The sequence below is a fragment of the Pectinophora gossypiella genome, chromosome 11 (assembly GCF_024362695.1).
Source record: "Pectinophora gossypiella chromosome 11, ilPecGoss1.1, whole genome shotgun sequence".
In the NCBI taxonomy this organism is placed as follows: domain Eukaryota; kingdom Metazoa; phylum Arthropoda; class Insecta; order Lepidoptera; family Gelechiidae; genus Pectinophora; species Pectinophora gossypiella.
The window spans coordinates 9,199,813-9,216,117 of record NC_065414.1 but is presented as its reverse complement, the minus strand read 5'-3'; the positions used below and the strand labels follow the sequence as shown (position 1 = coordinate 9,216,117).

The window sequence follows — 16,305 nt, the reverse complement described above, 5'->3', positions numbered from 1 at the left end:
TCTTGCATATTTTGCGTCAAAAACGAATTTACAAACTTGACTATGATCAATTTGATTACGTGATCAACATGCGGAAAGTTTATTTATTATTTATTTATTTATTTGTACACAATAAAACAGACACAAGAAACATACAAAGAAAACAGATGGTACAGGCAAGCTTATCTCTAAACAAAGAGATTTCTTCCAGCTGACCTACGTGACAAGAGAGACTTTCAACGTATAATATTATATAGATAGACATACATTTTTAGAAATTACTTAATTACTTAAAGTTATACTGGTTTAACAATAAAAAAAAGTTTAAAAACTAAAACCCGACTATTCGGTACTTCCTTGGATTCAATTCTGCTTGGCTGTCAAATACTTAAACATTATGTTCACCGCTGGTTTATTTTTTATTTGTAAAACGGATAGTTAATAGTTTTATTGTAAATACTAGGTACATATATTTTTTATAACTGAGCTTAGTGGCTCGTTGGGTTTATGATCATTTAAAGAGATTTAAAAATAATGAAGACACTTGAAGTTACTTCTAGAAGACTTAAGGCAATTAGTTAAAAATAATCCTTATTTTCTTGTTGTAAGTACCTTATTTTTTATGCCAATACAATTTTTATGCGTTTCAAAGGTCAGCATTTCAAGCATGTCAGACGACTGTATGGGTAACAATAACTAACCACAACACTAACAACAGACTAGACAACAATAACTTATCGACTAATAACAACTACTAACAACAACTTACAACAACACTGATAACAATAACTTATCTAGAACTTCGAATCAAAAGTGTCTGCAAGTTGTAAATTGATGGCCCCTTAGATTTTTCGGGTATGCATTAATTAATGTATTTTATTTTAATTAAAGCACATAATAACGGGTTCTTACTGCGTTTTACGTGCCCGTTATTATGTGCTTTAATTATGATAATAACCGCGTAAACTTAAAACAATGTATTTTATTTTCATTTCTTCTGAAACGTGAATTCAATCACTGGTTCAATCTGTGCAAAATAACTACAGGGAGCTTTGAACGTTAATGAAAATTAATATTCCATGTTAAGCCGATTATATGGCCGAAGGTGTTCGACGCTTGAACCGAATGTTCGATCATGTAAATAAATTGATGAACCCTGCGGCAAGAGCAATGAATGAAAAAATGAAAAAAATGAATTAGATTATCTGGTTCAAATACATATCTTTCTAATTATCATAGCTGTTACTTTACCGTTTTAGCTTATATTTCAGTTCTAGGTATAAAGTTCGAAATCGTTTGTTAAACAACGTGTCAAAGTACCAGAATATAATATTAGAAACTACAAACTTAATCAACGTACAGCGCACTACAGATACCTACTCGTAATACTTTTATAGGAATTCTAAGCTAAAGACAATATGGATAATTGGATAGCACTTTTGTATTGAAAATACCGCAAAACCGGGATTGTCAAGAACCGGTAGCTTAATTAAAAATTTATTTTGAAGAAACCTGTAAAAATGTAAAGCAACGGAGCATTTTGTGATTCCCAGTTTTTTTTAAAGAAGTTGCTTCCAAACTTTCGTGGCTTTTCGTGGAATTTTGTGAAGTTTAAGTAAGCAAGCCGAATATCCTATCACTGCTAATCACCCACTACAGCAATAATCCGTATAACCACAGAACAATTTGAGGGTATTGCTAGTATTGGGTCGGAAGTGTTATTAAATTATCACCACGGTGGCGGCGTGCGGCAGTTGGGTCAGCGAATTCAACCTGATTGGACAGAAACCACAGCAACGGTTTGTTCCGAAGCCACAGAGCAATAAACTGGTGGACAATAAATAACTGATACAGCCACCCTGGACTGGAAGTGGTTTGTGCAGTTTGCGCCCGACGCAGAGTTACGAGCGGTTTCATGATGTGATATGGCACTTTTAGTGTGCCGGCACACTCATACCTGTACTCAAGTTGCGCTAAAGTGACGTAAACTATAAACAAAAGTTTCCGGCACTATTTTGATTCTAATTTCCTGTAGACAGTCTTAGTATTATTTTAGGATATCGGACATTTATATTGGACTGGACTTTGCGCTGCATTTATTATTTTTATTTGGTAGGTTACTACGACAACTTATTTGTTTGTACATAAATATTAGGACAGACACGCCATCGTGGACCGACAGTTTTATATGCCATCCATAAGAAGAAGCATAAAAGACCTCGTAATGCTAAGCCACTAAACGTCACCTATATATTATCTGTAATGCGCTGTAAGTTGGTTTAGGTCGTAGTTGCTTAAAGATGTTTCTAATATTATTTATTTTTGTACTAAGTATAATGAAATTGGGTTTCACAGGAGTTTTGTCTTCTACTTTTGTTGTAACTTACTATGCAGTCTATATATTAAATATAATTACTGTCTGCAAGGCGGTTTCCTGATAACATGTCATTCTACCTATTTCAGTCAGGAACGGGCTCACGATCCGGAGGTCCCGGGTTCGAATCCCGGTAGGGACATATCACAAAAATCACTTTGTGATCCCTAGTTTGGTAAGGACATTACAGGCTAATTACCTGATTGTCCAAAAATAAGATGATCCGAGCTTCAGAAGGCACCGCCGTTGGTTCCGGTTACTTCTTACTGATGCAAGTACATAGTCGCTACATGAGCCATGTCAGGGGCCTTTGGCGGCTCAATAATAACCCTGACACCAGATTTGACAAGGCTGGTAATTTACCTTACAATCCACACGATAGAAGACGACCTATTTCAGTAGGAAGGGATTATATCCTTTTTATCAATTATGTAAGTACTTAACGTCAATAAGTCCCGAAATGATTTTCAGCTTCCAAATAACTAAGCGTATCTATCAATTTACCCATAATTTAATCAGGTAAATAATAATTGTATTACACATATTATGACACAATAATGACTGGAATAATACATTACATTTATATGGGGGAATAGAAGCCAATAACCATCGGTGAATTGCAGGTCGTTGTGGTGAAAATTCTGTTTTATGACTCGCCGTACCGCCAGTTGTGAACTAGAGTCTTCTATATTACAGTACAGTGCAATAAACTGGCGAATGTTCCGTGTAGCTGCATTATATATCATATTCTATTGCGGCAGAACAAGTCTTCAATTTAATTAGTGTTGGGAAGTGAGTGATAGAACTAGGGCAGTAGCGCGTGTTACTCGAAAACGAACATCTACGTTGCTACTGTTCCATAGATGGATAATTTTAAGATGGGTCATTTTTAGGTGAATAGTGTTGATCGTAATATGATATCTTTTAGGAAATGGGTGGGATGATGATAACATTTAAAGTGAGATAGTTTCGCAGACTGATATAAGTAGGTACGACAGTTACAGTGAAACTACTAGTGAACAGATTTTTGACATAACAAACGTCAAAACGTTTCGCTTACCAAATATCGTATTCATCTCTTGTGTGGGTCGAGAGGTGAGTTACCAACCCCATCAACCCTGGTGTCAGGGTTACTATTGAGCCGCCAAAGGCCCCTGACATGACGTCACAAAGTTACGGCCTCCGTAGTCCAGTGGTTGAGTAGTGAAGTATCGTATTAATTAATAACTATATTAAAGAAAAAAAAATAGCTGTATTTTATTGTTTCGTATTAATTTGTACCTATATTGAGGGAGCGAATTGCAGCGAGTTGCTGAACTTTATTATATCAAAACGGCCATCATCATAGCGTGTCGATAGTTTACTTCTTATAATATAATCCTTGAACTATTTATTTAACTTTAACTTGCCACATACCTTGCTCATATTCATATAAGCCAAGGTAGGCACATAGAAACAATTACTCGTTATAAAATATAAAATAGCAATATTGTCTTAAATCTTTCTCTTCAACCTCTCATATAATATATAAAAGATAATTAATTAGGTATCTGTCTCATTTCATGATAATGATTGATCGATTTATAAAAATAAAATTTTATATAAAACAGGCTTATTACACCTTTTAATTGCAATGATAGGAATGCCAATAGTCGATATTAAAAGTAATTAGCCTAACTTCCATAAATTGATCTAACGAGTTTGAAAGGTCACAATCCCTATCGGGAAGTTTCTACTTGCTCCCAGTTCAGCTTCGCAGAAAAACACTTATAAATATTATTTAAGTACAGCGACAAAACCGGGAACTTTCACTGAATTTCACTGAACCGTTTACGTCAACTAAAATGTAAGTGAATGAGCGTCACGGGAATACATTGCAGTCACTCGATTCGACGCCCGAATTCGACCATCTGCAAAATCCGATTCATCCTTTTCACGTATCAGCTGGGAGTTTGTTTCACTATTTTAATGATGGCAGTAATTGCAACGGCAACCCTAATTTTATCTACTTGTGGTGAAAGTAATTTAACTTTATGAAGTCGTATTTGCTGAACTAGTGTGTTTTCCAGGTTTCCCTGATAAAATATTCAACTGTTCGCGCCGAGAAGTTCCACAACTACGTCATTAGACATTATTACACAAATTACGAAAACTTTTTAAATAGCTACCTGCGCAGAACATTAGGGATGGCCAAATAAGGTGCGAAGTTCTTGTTAATGTCAAAAGTATTTCAGGATTAAATAAGCATGAGTTTAAAAAGTCTGCAGTTTTAGATTCTTTACGTGATTCATTGAAAAGTCACGTTTGACAGCATATAGGGGTTATATTTTTTTTACGTAAGTAACTTATTGTTGATTAGCTTCGGATGGCATTCAATACTTGATCGGGTGTACTGATGTATAGAGGTACAGAGATTGAACATAAACTGTGTGAACGTATAAGATAGTGAAGACGACAGGTTGATTATGAGAGGACGTTACGCTGCCTAGATATCTAGCATACTATAACATATCTAGGCAGCATACTATAACATACATATTATACGAAAATTTTATACGCACGAGTAAATTATGTAGTTATGTAAGTAGTTGTAAAAGAGCCTTTAAATATGCCGTTTACGGGCTATTAAGTACTTAAAACTTATACAATAAAGGTGTAAAATTGTAATGGAACTGTGATTACATCAATTATAGGTAATTCAAACTGACGACATTCTGACAAAGATACTTTAGAGGGCAGACGTATCTACGTGGTTTAATTTGTAAGAGCTTTTCACAAAGATTTGAGAACTGGTAACAAATTGGGGGCATTAAGTAGTAACTTCTACTTTTTGGAATATGATTCGTCTTTCGTCGTAGATCGAATTTGGCTTTCAGGAAAAGATTTTAGGGTTCCGATTCTCGTTATAACTACACATTTATGCTCTTTACATTTATATTATTCGGTTTTTAATTGATCTTGAATAAGTTACAATGAAGACGTTCATTATTTTAAAAAAACATTGTAAAAACGTCTATTTAATGGGCGCTGGTAACTACTGGTACGAAGAAGGCGTCATAGGAGACGATACCAGCTTGTTATATCGAGTATTTCAATTCGTTTTATTCACTTTGTACATTTCTATGACGATTTTGGAAACTATGGCCGCGGCTTTAGGAGATTTCCCAAAAGATGAGAAGGGTGATTCGGTAGCCTTCACTGTAAGCCATATTATTGTCATGATAAAAATATTTTCCGTCATGAGAAATAAAGGGCTGATTAAAATAATGAATAAGAATATGGTGAAGGTTTGCGCAGAATATGAAGAGAAAACTTTGATGGCAGATATGTCCAGGATTATAAATATCAATGTGGTGGCTTACTTTGTCAATGTGTATGGGTCGATGCTGTGCTTTATTTTTGAAGGTTTAAGAAAAAAGTTTCAAGATGGTAAGTTTTATTTGTTTTACTTAGGTACGACTATTATTCGTCATAAAAACACCTGTTATCATTGAGTATTAGTGTCTGACCTCGAAGAATGAGTACCTATAGATACAAATAAATGTGCATGAGCAAAATTTCCGTACTAAAATGTAGGTTTCTTTTTATTTGTGCCAAGCTAGACTGTCTAAGCTATCAAGATACGCGCAGCATATATGTAAAAAGTCGTTTCGTAATTTTTTCTATAAGTATTTTATAATGCAATTTCTATTACTTAATCAAAATTAGATTTATTTCAGGCTCCCATTTCGTAACTGTGGTGACTTACTACCCGTCGTTTTGCGACAACTCCTTAGCAGCAACTATATTCCGTATATCCACCACATTAATCCTGATAATGATGTTGATGACGATGATCGTATCAGTCGACGGCTACACGATGATGTACCTCATCATGCTCAAATATAAGATCATTACCTTGAGGCATTATTTGGAGAACCTACGCAAGGAATTCGACAGAGAAAGTAAAAGAGATTTGAGGTCCGCGTCAGAGGAGTTGTCGAATGGACTTGTTAAAGGGATTGTGATGCATAGTGAATTGATAAGGTAGGTACTTAATTAGAGCTTGAGGTTTCCCACATGTATGTATATTTCACGGGTTGGAAGGTCAGACAGGCAGTCGCTTCTGTAGAAAACCGGACCTATCAAATCTTCAGATTAGGTAACCGCACCCTGTGAAAAACGGGATAATGCTAGGGAGATGATGATGTGTTTGACCGCTATGTATGTATGTATGAATGTATTAGTATTAAATATATGGTCTTGGCCAGAGACAAAACTCTCTTCTTCTCACATTATGTACGCTATTTTTGCGGTGCCCGTATAGGGTTAAATGGTTGTCCATATTTATTTGTAAGAACTGTAATACTTGTGACATGCAAATATGAAAAAAAAATGCATGCAAATATAAATAAATAAAAAAAATACTCGTGGTTAAGCATTCCAATGGGTCTACCACCGCATTAGAGACACACCAACTGTGATTATATTTCCATATCAAAGTGAAAAAAAAAAAACGCGTACGATGGGCAAGATTTTTGGTCTGCTTTCAGCTGCAATAACGTCGCATTGTTGAATTGTTTCGACTGACAACACTAACATAGACTTACATGTATATTGAGATAAACACAGGTGGGTCGTAAATTAAATGTCTTTTACCTTTCACGTCGCGAAAAATAAAGTCGCTACAATAAAATACCCTATTTCCTTCCTCCACGAAGTTATTTAGTTACAAAGCGATAGTGTCGTGGCGTAATGATATACAACCATACCCTTTCTAAGTCACTTCACAATCTGCAGTGTTAAGTTATGGGGTGATAAAAATCCCAAGCATGAAAATGTATTTCTGCTCATCTTATATATTGCTTTGTCTTGCTTTTTGTGATAGGTACTTTAAGGGTGCAGCGCTTATCAAGTAAAATATAAAATTATCAAAGGTCTAATCATGTAACGCAAGTTCTACATTGGTGGAAACTGACATCATCATCATCTCCCTAGCTTTATCCCGTTTTTCACAGGGTCCGCTTACCCAACCTGAAGATTTGACAGGACCGGTTTTTACAGAAGCGACTGCCTTCCCGCCTTCCAACCTTCCAACCCGCGAAGGGAAAACCAGCCCAATACAGGTTTATTCACATATGTACCTCCAAAAATGCATTTTTCGAGAATGTGGGTTTCCTCACGATGTTTGCCTTCACCGCTGAGCATGTGATAATTATTTATGATCCAAACATGAATTCAAAAACAAATTCGACAATCATAGGTAAGCAAGTGAGGTGACAGGCAAGCGTTCTACCTACTGAGCTACTACGGCTTGTACTCGGCTACCACGGCTGGTGGTGGAAACTGACATCATCATCATTTTTAACTTAAGCCCCTCGCTAGTAGCATTCTCCATTCTTATTTATCCAAGACTAATTATTTGGCCTCTTTCTAAGGGTTTGACTTCTGTTTATCTTGTTCCATATAAGCACCTCTTGGTCTTCCCAATCCTCTTTTCAGACAAAACCGGTCCAATGATCCCGACCTCGGCAGCTAAAATATAAATTAATTGATATTTTAGCCAGTCATGAGATAGCATTCTTTCTACCAAAATGGAAACTGAGTTATACGAACACTCCCCTGTTTTTGTGATTATTGATTTGATTTGTAAAATATATTATGGTTTTTCGCAATTAATATAAATTTTAAAATAAGAACTCAAAAACCAAATCGTCTTTCTAATGTTCTAATAGTGCTTTAAATCCATTTTTCGTTGGAATAAAAATAAACTAATATTTTTCTTTAATATGATCGAAATATTTGTTTGCCCACAAGACTATATAAAAATATAATTTAAAATCAGAAACATCTTGAGTTGGGCAAACTAGCCTTACAAACAAAATATCAAAATCGGACTTGTCCCTGGAAAATTAGAAGTTAGTTAGGAAGCTTCGGCTTTATTGACTCCACTAGTAAGTAACTTCATTTCAGAATGTGCAAGGATATACACAAAGCATTTGGCACGGTGATGGCTTTACAAGTTTGTCAGAGCTCGGGTTCGGCGGTTTCACTTCTACTACAAATGGCTGTGAGTTATGTTAAGTCAGAGTACTTATAAATGTCTGAACATGAGGCAACGCGATAAGTAATTAAGAATGTAAAATTTTCTTTAGAAAGAAGAAAGAAAAAATATTTATTCGGCACACTTAGCATTAATGAACATAACGTACATAGGTAAGTAATTAAATTACTTAATAATTATGCCGAAACGGCTTCAGCTCAGCAAATGTCACGGCCTAGCTGTAGCTAGACTATGACGCTCATTTTATATATATATTTCTTTACAAAATGTAGTACCGAATACTTGTTTGAAAAAGAAAATGCATTACGTTCTTTTACACAAACTGCCACTTCACAATTTTGAGGTTTCGGATTTGTTTTATGGAGTCGAAAAAGTGCAAATCATTACAAAGAGAGGGAATCTTTGAATTTGCCTATCGCAGTCTAAAAAGCGCATAATTTTTATCGCACTTTACTTGCGCCACAGAGTGCGACTTTGCCGACGCAAAAAAGAAAATAATGTTAAACACTCAGACTACTATCTTTGTTAACAAAGAAAGGAAGTCACTTTTTTCTTTTTTTTTTCAGCTGTCCAAGGACTTAACATTTATAGCGAGCATGAAGATTATTTTCTTCGTTATCGCTTTATTCTTCCTTCTAGCTTTGTTTCTATGCAACGCTGGGGAAATCACTTATCAGGTATACCTACATTTTATTCAGTCTGTCCTATCTGATCAAAGATCGGAAGATATTATGATCCCTAGGGTGTGCAGCCGTATAGAATAGAAAAACAGCACATCTAGTCTCGATTTATACAGCATGTCCTGACATATTTTGTATTAGAGAAACTTAGGTTGATTACCTGCCTAAATAAGAGATGAAAAGTAAATAAATAGTTCTTTAAAATTATCTTGTTTTTATCGTAAGATGTTTATAAGTATACTTGTCTAAATGTAATAGTGAAACAAATGAATTAACGCAACATAAAATATTTACTTATAAAATTAGCTTCTAAACTAAAAATGAACCAGTTTAGCTTTCGAAGACAATATAATGACGTCGATTTTTGCTAATATTTTGGCTATCGCAATTCCTGGAATACTTAAACCTATTTTTTAAACTAACTCTGTGTACTAAGTCTGTGATTTCTCTAAAGCTGTTTTAGGAAAAATTTCACGAACTTACCTACATTATTTAATTTTCTTCAGGCATCTCTCCTCTCCGACGCGATTTTCTACTGCGGCTGGCACGCGTGCGATGCGCAGGCGCAGCGGCGCATGGGCCGCATCGTGGCCTTCTCAGTGGCGCAGGGACAACGCCCGCTTGTCATGAAGGGCTTCAAGATGCTCGAACTTACCTATGGCACATTTTTGTGGGTATGAATAAATCAATTGTGTGACAAACACAGACACATACACATGATTATCACGCGCTAAATGATTAAATCGGGAGGAAACTCACATTCTCGCGAAATGCGTTTCGGAAGTATGTGACCTAACCTGTATTGAGCTGGTTATCGCTTGGATTGAAAGATCAGACAGGCAGTCACTTCTGTAAAAAACCTTTTTTTTTTTTTTTTTTTTTTTTTTTTTTGACGTGACTTATTGTCGATTTGCCGCAGATGGCATTAACTACTTGGCCGGACAAATGGGGAGCGCTGAAGGCTCTCACCCGGTACAACGTTTAAGACAACAGGCCTGAGGGTGCCCAGTTGGGCGCGAACCTCGGCTCAGGGCGTCGTCTGAGAGGAAAAATATTTGAAAGAATTAATCGACCCTAGTGGGTCGATAGCGATAAGCGCTGAATGAGGGAAATCGTCGACCACGCCGGCGGGGTCGGTATCGGGGACCTGAAGTGTTTGGTGTCGCGAGCTGATTGGCTGCCTCTATGGCTAGAGTGATCGGGTCGTCGGGATCGTATATTACGTCCTTCGGACGCCGATACTTTTCAGTACCGTCCCTAAGCGGAAAGTACCGTCCCTAAGCGGCCCTGTCAAATCTTCAGGATAGGTAATGGACCCCGTAAAAGACGGGATAACTCTAGGGAGATGATGATGAACGGAACGATATTCCACTTCTTATGATCTTGATACACCACTTTCGCTTCTTCAACTCTAATTAAAGACTTTATGAATGCTCGTCGAATAAGAGTACTATTGACTGGCGGCGTAGTACAATCGATGCGATACCGACCCCGCCGGCGTGGTCGACGATTTCCCTCAATCAGCACTTATCGCTATCGACCCACTAGGGTCGATTAATTCTTTAAAATATTTTTCCTCTCAGACGACGCCCTGAGCCGAGGTTCGCGCCCAACTGGGCACCCTCAGGCCTGTTGTCTTAAACGTTGTAGCGGGTGAGAGCCTTCAGAGCTCCCCATTTGTCCGGCCAAGTAGTTAAAGCCATAAAATCATCGCAATCCAATACGCCCATCATTTGTATAGCTACTCGCCACCAAAAGGCTACTTGCACTGATAACAGATATTGGAATCCTAAGATTGAACCGTATAAATTGGTAATCGGTTATGAGCCCGTTTATTAAACCAGCATAAAATAAAGAAAAAGATAAAATAAAAAAAGTAGAAGAAGAAACAGTTGAACAAAGTTCTCTTAGATATAGACACAACCCGTCGCTGTTGTCTTTCCCGATATGCCCGGTTTGATAAACAATTGAATTTTTTTCTTTACTCCCAGACAGCAGAGAAGTTGATTAATTAAAACGAAAAGAAAAAGGAAAAGAAGTAGGATTTCATGAATGTTAAATAGAAAACCCTTGTTCAAAACATCGTTTTCGCTTGCCACTCTACCACTAATATCAACACTAATCCTCAATACTAACATCATTTAGTTTTGCTTCTTCTTCTATCGTGTGGATTGTGAAGTGGATTACCAACCCCATCGACCCTGGTGTCAGGGTTATTACTGAGCCGCCATAGGCCCCTGACATAATTCATGTAACGACTACGTACTTACATCAGTTAGTAATAACCGGGACCAACGGCTTAACGTGCCTTCCGAAGCACGGATCATCTTACTTTTGGACAATCAAGTGATCAGCCTGTAATGTCCTAACCAAAGTAGGGATCAAAAAGTGATTTGTCCCCACCGGGATTCGAACCCGGGACCTCTGCATCGTGAGCACAACGCTCAATCTCTGGATTACAGAGATCGTTAAAAAAGTTTTGATAAAAAGTATTGTCGTGACTTTATATGATATTAATGATACTGATGTACAGTCACGAGCATTAATATGTATACACTTTGGTACCATGTCACATTAACTTTTTTGACAAATTGAACTGTAAGTCTCACTAAATGTCAAATATGTTAGTGCGACAGAGTTCTAAAGTGGGTACATTATATTGCTCATGACTGTACAAGTGTCATTTTAATTGCAGGTGATGAGAAGCACTTATTCAGTGTTCGCGTTATTCTACGCCCAAAACAAATAAGTCGTGGTATTTCAATATCTTCAGTTATGTGGTGGCGTCCAAGAATCCAATTCAGCTGCTCGCGTCTGCCACCAAAGTGAAAATGTGGTCGAAACTGCGAGGGACAGTGGACACAGATTTCCCGCTTTCATTTGTTTATTTCTTTATTTAATATTTGGGAGACTAACAGCTTTAAAAAAATATATACGGTCGAATTGAGAACCTCCTCCTTTTTTTGAAGTCGGTAAAAACTATAGAAAAAAAACATATTTAACAAAATAAAAATTGTGTTTAAGGCTGGACGTGTAATTGTAAAAAGTATAGACACACATAGATTATCTAACACTCATGTAGTCACATAGTAATAAAAAAATATCCAGTACATTTTTTTTTATTTTACTAGAGGATACTTATTTGACAACAATTTCGCGATAAGTGACTTATGCCTAAGTTTTATATCTCCTGGGTCATTATAATCTGATATATAGGTACTTATATTCTATACCATAGTGCTGTAAAACAACAGCAGTGTCGACGTCTCAAAGTGGCTTTATAGTACCTTCAGACCCTCACTAACTAAACGAGATGTAGTCTCGAGAAAAATGTCTCCATTATAATGCGAACGAAACACCACTTTTAGTTCGTACGAACACGTCATTAGTATAACATGGAGATAAGGACTGAGGAAAATCCTGTAGCTTTACTGGACGTTCTGCATTTAATACGCAAAAAAACAAAGAAGTTGGTATATTTTAACATTTTATAGAGCCGAAATAATAATAAAAATCTAATAATAATAATGTAAGAAAGACTAGCTAACGACTAAACGGCTAGACGGGAAAACCTAAAGCACTGTATTAAAATGTAGGCACCCCGGATGCTTTATACAAACAACCTCGTTTTACACAGACACTACATATGGATGTTATCGTATACGCGCATCTGTGTGTGTGATGTCTGAGGGCTGTCAATTACAATACCTAACTTAACCGTCAGTACTTACTTAGGTAGGTAGTGATACTTTACGAAAGATGTTTTTATAATAATGAGTTAATATTTATTTATTTATTTACCGCACAAATCACACACAAAAGAAATTGGGCAAGGAATTACTGTGAGATCAAATATTTGAATCAGACGAAAGAACGTCGGTGTCCTATTTCAAAATTCGAACATCAACGGTCCGCGCGCTGCATTCACGGTTCAAGTCTAAACTATGTTCGAGGGGGTAATCCTAGCTCAGCCGCTGGTGGGGAGCGGAGAGTTGCCGTTCTATACGCAGATACGCAGTATTATTCCTTACTCTATGACGTAGGGTAAGTACGTTTCTGGGATAATAGCTAAAATGCATCGGGGCTTTATAAGGTAAATCAAGTAAAATTTTGTAAAACGATAAATTAGGTTTTTTATATTTTTATTTTTTTTAACAGACCATTTTATATGTAAGTAAAAAAATAATATTTTATTCTGTGCCGTAACCGAAGTCCAGAGGTTTATTAATGGAGTTTGCCATGCGTAGTCACGAAGCGTGTAAGTACTTATCATAGCATTATTAAAGAGTAAACACAGATCTTTTTATCAATTCCCTGTTTTGATTACATTTGGCACAGATACATATTTATTAGACATCCAAAATAAAAAAAAGATAAGATGGCAGGTCCCGATAAGGCTGTATCGTTAAGATTTCTGTATCACATACATATGCAAAACCGACGTTTCAACATACGCATCGCGTGTTGGGAATAAGTTCATGAATATATGGAATACATCGTCTAGACTCTAGACCAAAGATCCGGTGGGCCCGTACCTTCCAATATGTACGAGTAGACCGTCAGTAATTTTCTATTTTCATACTTGATGTTTAGTTAACGAGTCCCTACTGTAGCAGCAAGATGTCAAGGCAAGTGTAACTATGTTGTTTATCGTATTTTGTCCATACCTCAGATGTTGTTATATTAGCATAGTGATAGTAACTAATTGATCTCATCTCGAGCTCCTCCGTGCTTCGGAAGGCACGTTAAGCCGTTGGTCCCGGCTGCATTAGCAGTCGTTAATAGCCACCAATCCGCACTGGGCCCGCGTGATGGTTTAACGCCCGATCTCCCTATCTATCCATAGGGAAGGCCCATGCCCCAGCAGTGGGGACGTTAATGGGCTGGTGATGATGATGATGAGTAAAGTAACTAATTGCGAATACAGCGATCATGTTAAACGATAGACTGGTGATCTGTTTGTTGTCAATATTTTGAGCTTTACTTAATATTTAAAATACAAAAAGTACCTGATACCTATAAAATAATGGTGTCTGTCATCTTTAAGCACTTAAAATAGCATTAAGTATGCAAGAAATTATTTCACAATAGGTATTCAATTATTGCTTGACGATATCGGAAAGCGATTCGATATAACTACGTATCCGATACAACCCGTATGAACTACGGGTTGGCGGACTGTCATTCGATCATCATTGATGTCGCGAGCTTTTGTGCCGAATTTCCTATACACACAGGATTTACTAGGTGATTCAGCAGTTCAATCCTCCTTGTATTAATTTCCCTGTCGATCTAAAATAGGTCAATTAAGACTATTTCCTCACGACGCAATCGGATATCGCTGCGATATTGCACAGATATGCGATCGAATAGATGACGACAGCGTACGATCTGTCAATATCGCTCGCACGGATAACTTATATCGCTTTGCATGTTATTTATTCGTAGTTTGCATGTAGGTATATCCTAACGATGTGACGCCAATTGCGTTGCTGCGACGTTTAGCGACTGAACAAAATGTATGGACGGTCGCAAAAATGTTCTCACGGAAATCGTATTATCATGAATAGTGTGATGTGTGTTATATTGTTGATATTGCAATCAGACCGCATTTGTGCCGTGGAATATTACATGCAATTGATATCGTGAAGTGACTGGTATCGCAAGAATTGCATCGCGTCGTGAGGAAGCAGCGTTAAAGTTTAAGTGGGAAATTATTTCTATAGATGTACGCTATGCCCAGGATAAACGTATTCTGTGATTTTTATTTACTCATAATCCAGAAAAGATGGGTGGAAGGATATATGTGCACACAACGCACACGGTTTGTTTGTGCGCACAGGTATCCTTAATTAAGCTATGGATGGATCATGTTCCAACATTTTCGATTAAAATAGCTCCTGATACTACGTTGTATTTTTAATTAGACTCTGACACCCGTATTCGCCTCGAAACTTCCTCCACTCGTCTTGGCATGATGAGCATTTTCGTATTTTAAGTTGACATTTACGTCATCGACTTGAGGATTTTACTCGGTGAAGAGAGTTATATCATACTGTCAATAAAATGATACGATAATAATAACGTCATGCTTCCCCTCAACATCTCTGGAGTAAACTCGAGATAAGGTTGACACGACGTTTAAGTATACCGATTTTGAGCTGAGGTCAAGGTCTTACTGAAGGTCGCCTCAACTGAGAAGGGAGTCAAGGTAGCTTTATGAAGAGGTTTGTATTGTATTCTTCACAATAAAAATACGGCGAAACCACTTGAATTAATTTATTTGTGAAGGAGCACACGTATAAAATCAGTGTCGCAGAGAGAAGGAGAAAGAGAAATTAAGTACACTTGTTGCCAAACGTGGATACATAAAAGGTACGCTTACACGAATTCATAAGTTTGTTACTGATTCCCATGAATTGTCTGATATTTCTTCGAAATCACAATTAGAAGCCAAACTAAATCATTTGGTAAACACATTTACTTAATACAATCCTCTTCATACGGGTGTAAGACTCAAAAGTATTTGCTGTTTCTAAATAATTTATAAGTAAATCCTTTTAGCCTGTAAGCACAGTCTGATAAATGAAACGTTTCTAAACCGCATTACGTCCTAATTATGAACATATGAATCGGCTTTGAACAATTCCATTTCATTTTGTTGTTTGTTTGTGTGTTATGCAAATGTTTTGAAAGCTTTTGTGGCTAAGCGGACTGAGATGTCAGGTGTCCGGTGCAAGCGCGATCGGAATATCGGTGTTGAACTTAAAATAACTCTATGAATGTTTGCATTAGGTTATGTTAACCTGAAATAGTGTATTATTCAGGAGTTGGAAGTTCCTCATAACAATGGTCCAAATAGTTTTTGTTCCAAACTTGTTCATGCTTACTGCTCTTTCAGTAGAGAAGCGTAAAAATAGGCCGTTTATGTATAAAAACATGCGTAAAACTTTTAGATTGAGTGTAAGTAATAAATTGTACAATTGAATCTGCGTACTAACACGATCCCTTGATTATTTGTATCTGAAAATACAGTCTGAAATTAATATATATATTTATATTTTAATAGAATACAAAATGCTATAAATCGCATTTAATAAAAGGCTTTGGATAAGTTAAGAAATAAACCCAAATGAAAAACGTTTTAGGTTCTTTATTAAAGTCTGTCCAAACTAATATTATATATTTTATGATTTGCACGTTTTGTGAACTTTGGAGCAATGTCAAAA

At 36.7% G+C, this 16,305-nt stretch overlaps 1 protein-coding gene across 1 annotated transcript; it reads left to right on the top strand.

Annotated features, from left to right (window-relative positions):
- The first annotated feature begins 5,111 nt into the window (after window positions 1-5,111).
- Window positions 5,112-12,130, top strand: LOC126371016 (uncharacterized). The gene is made up of 6 exons (XM_050016209.1): window positions 5,112-5,782; window positions 6,073-6,379; window positions 8,306-8,402; window positions 8,963-9,073; window positions 9,583-9,750; window positions 11,772-12,130. Exons 1-6 carry the CDS (start codon window positions 5,326-5,328, stop codon window positions 11,823-11,825), a joined length of 1,194 nt encoding a protein of 397 aa, XP_049872166.1. The 5' UTR covers window positions 5,112-5,325; the 3' UTR covers window positions 11,826-12,130.
- The last annotated feature ends 4,175 nt before the right edge of the window (window positions 12,131-16,305 follow it).

Bases quoted from the DNA above. Each gene is read 5' to 3' on its own strand.
- LOC126371016 (XM_050016209.1), top strand. From the start codon at position 5,326: ATGAAGACGTTCATTATTTTAAAAAAACATTGTAAAAACGTCTATTTA. The intron at 9,074-9,582 runs GTATACCTACAT...AATTTTCTTCAG, and splicing joins CTGGGGAAATCACTTATCAG to GCATCTCTCCTCTCCGACGC. The intron at 9,751-11,771 runs GTATGAATAAAT...TTTTAATTGCAG, and splicing joins CCTATGGCACATTTTTGTGG to GTGATGAGAAGCACTTATTC.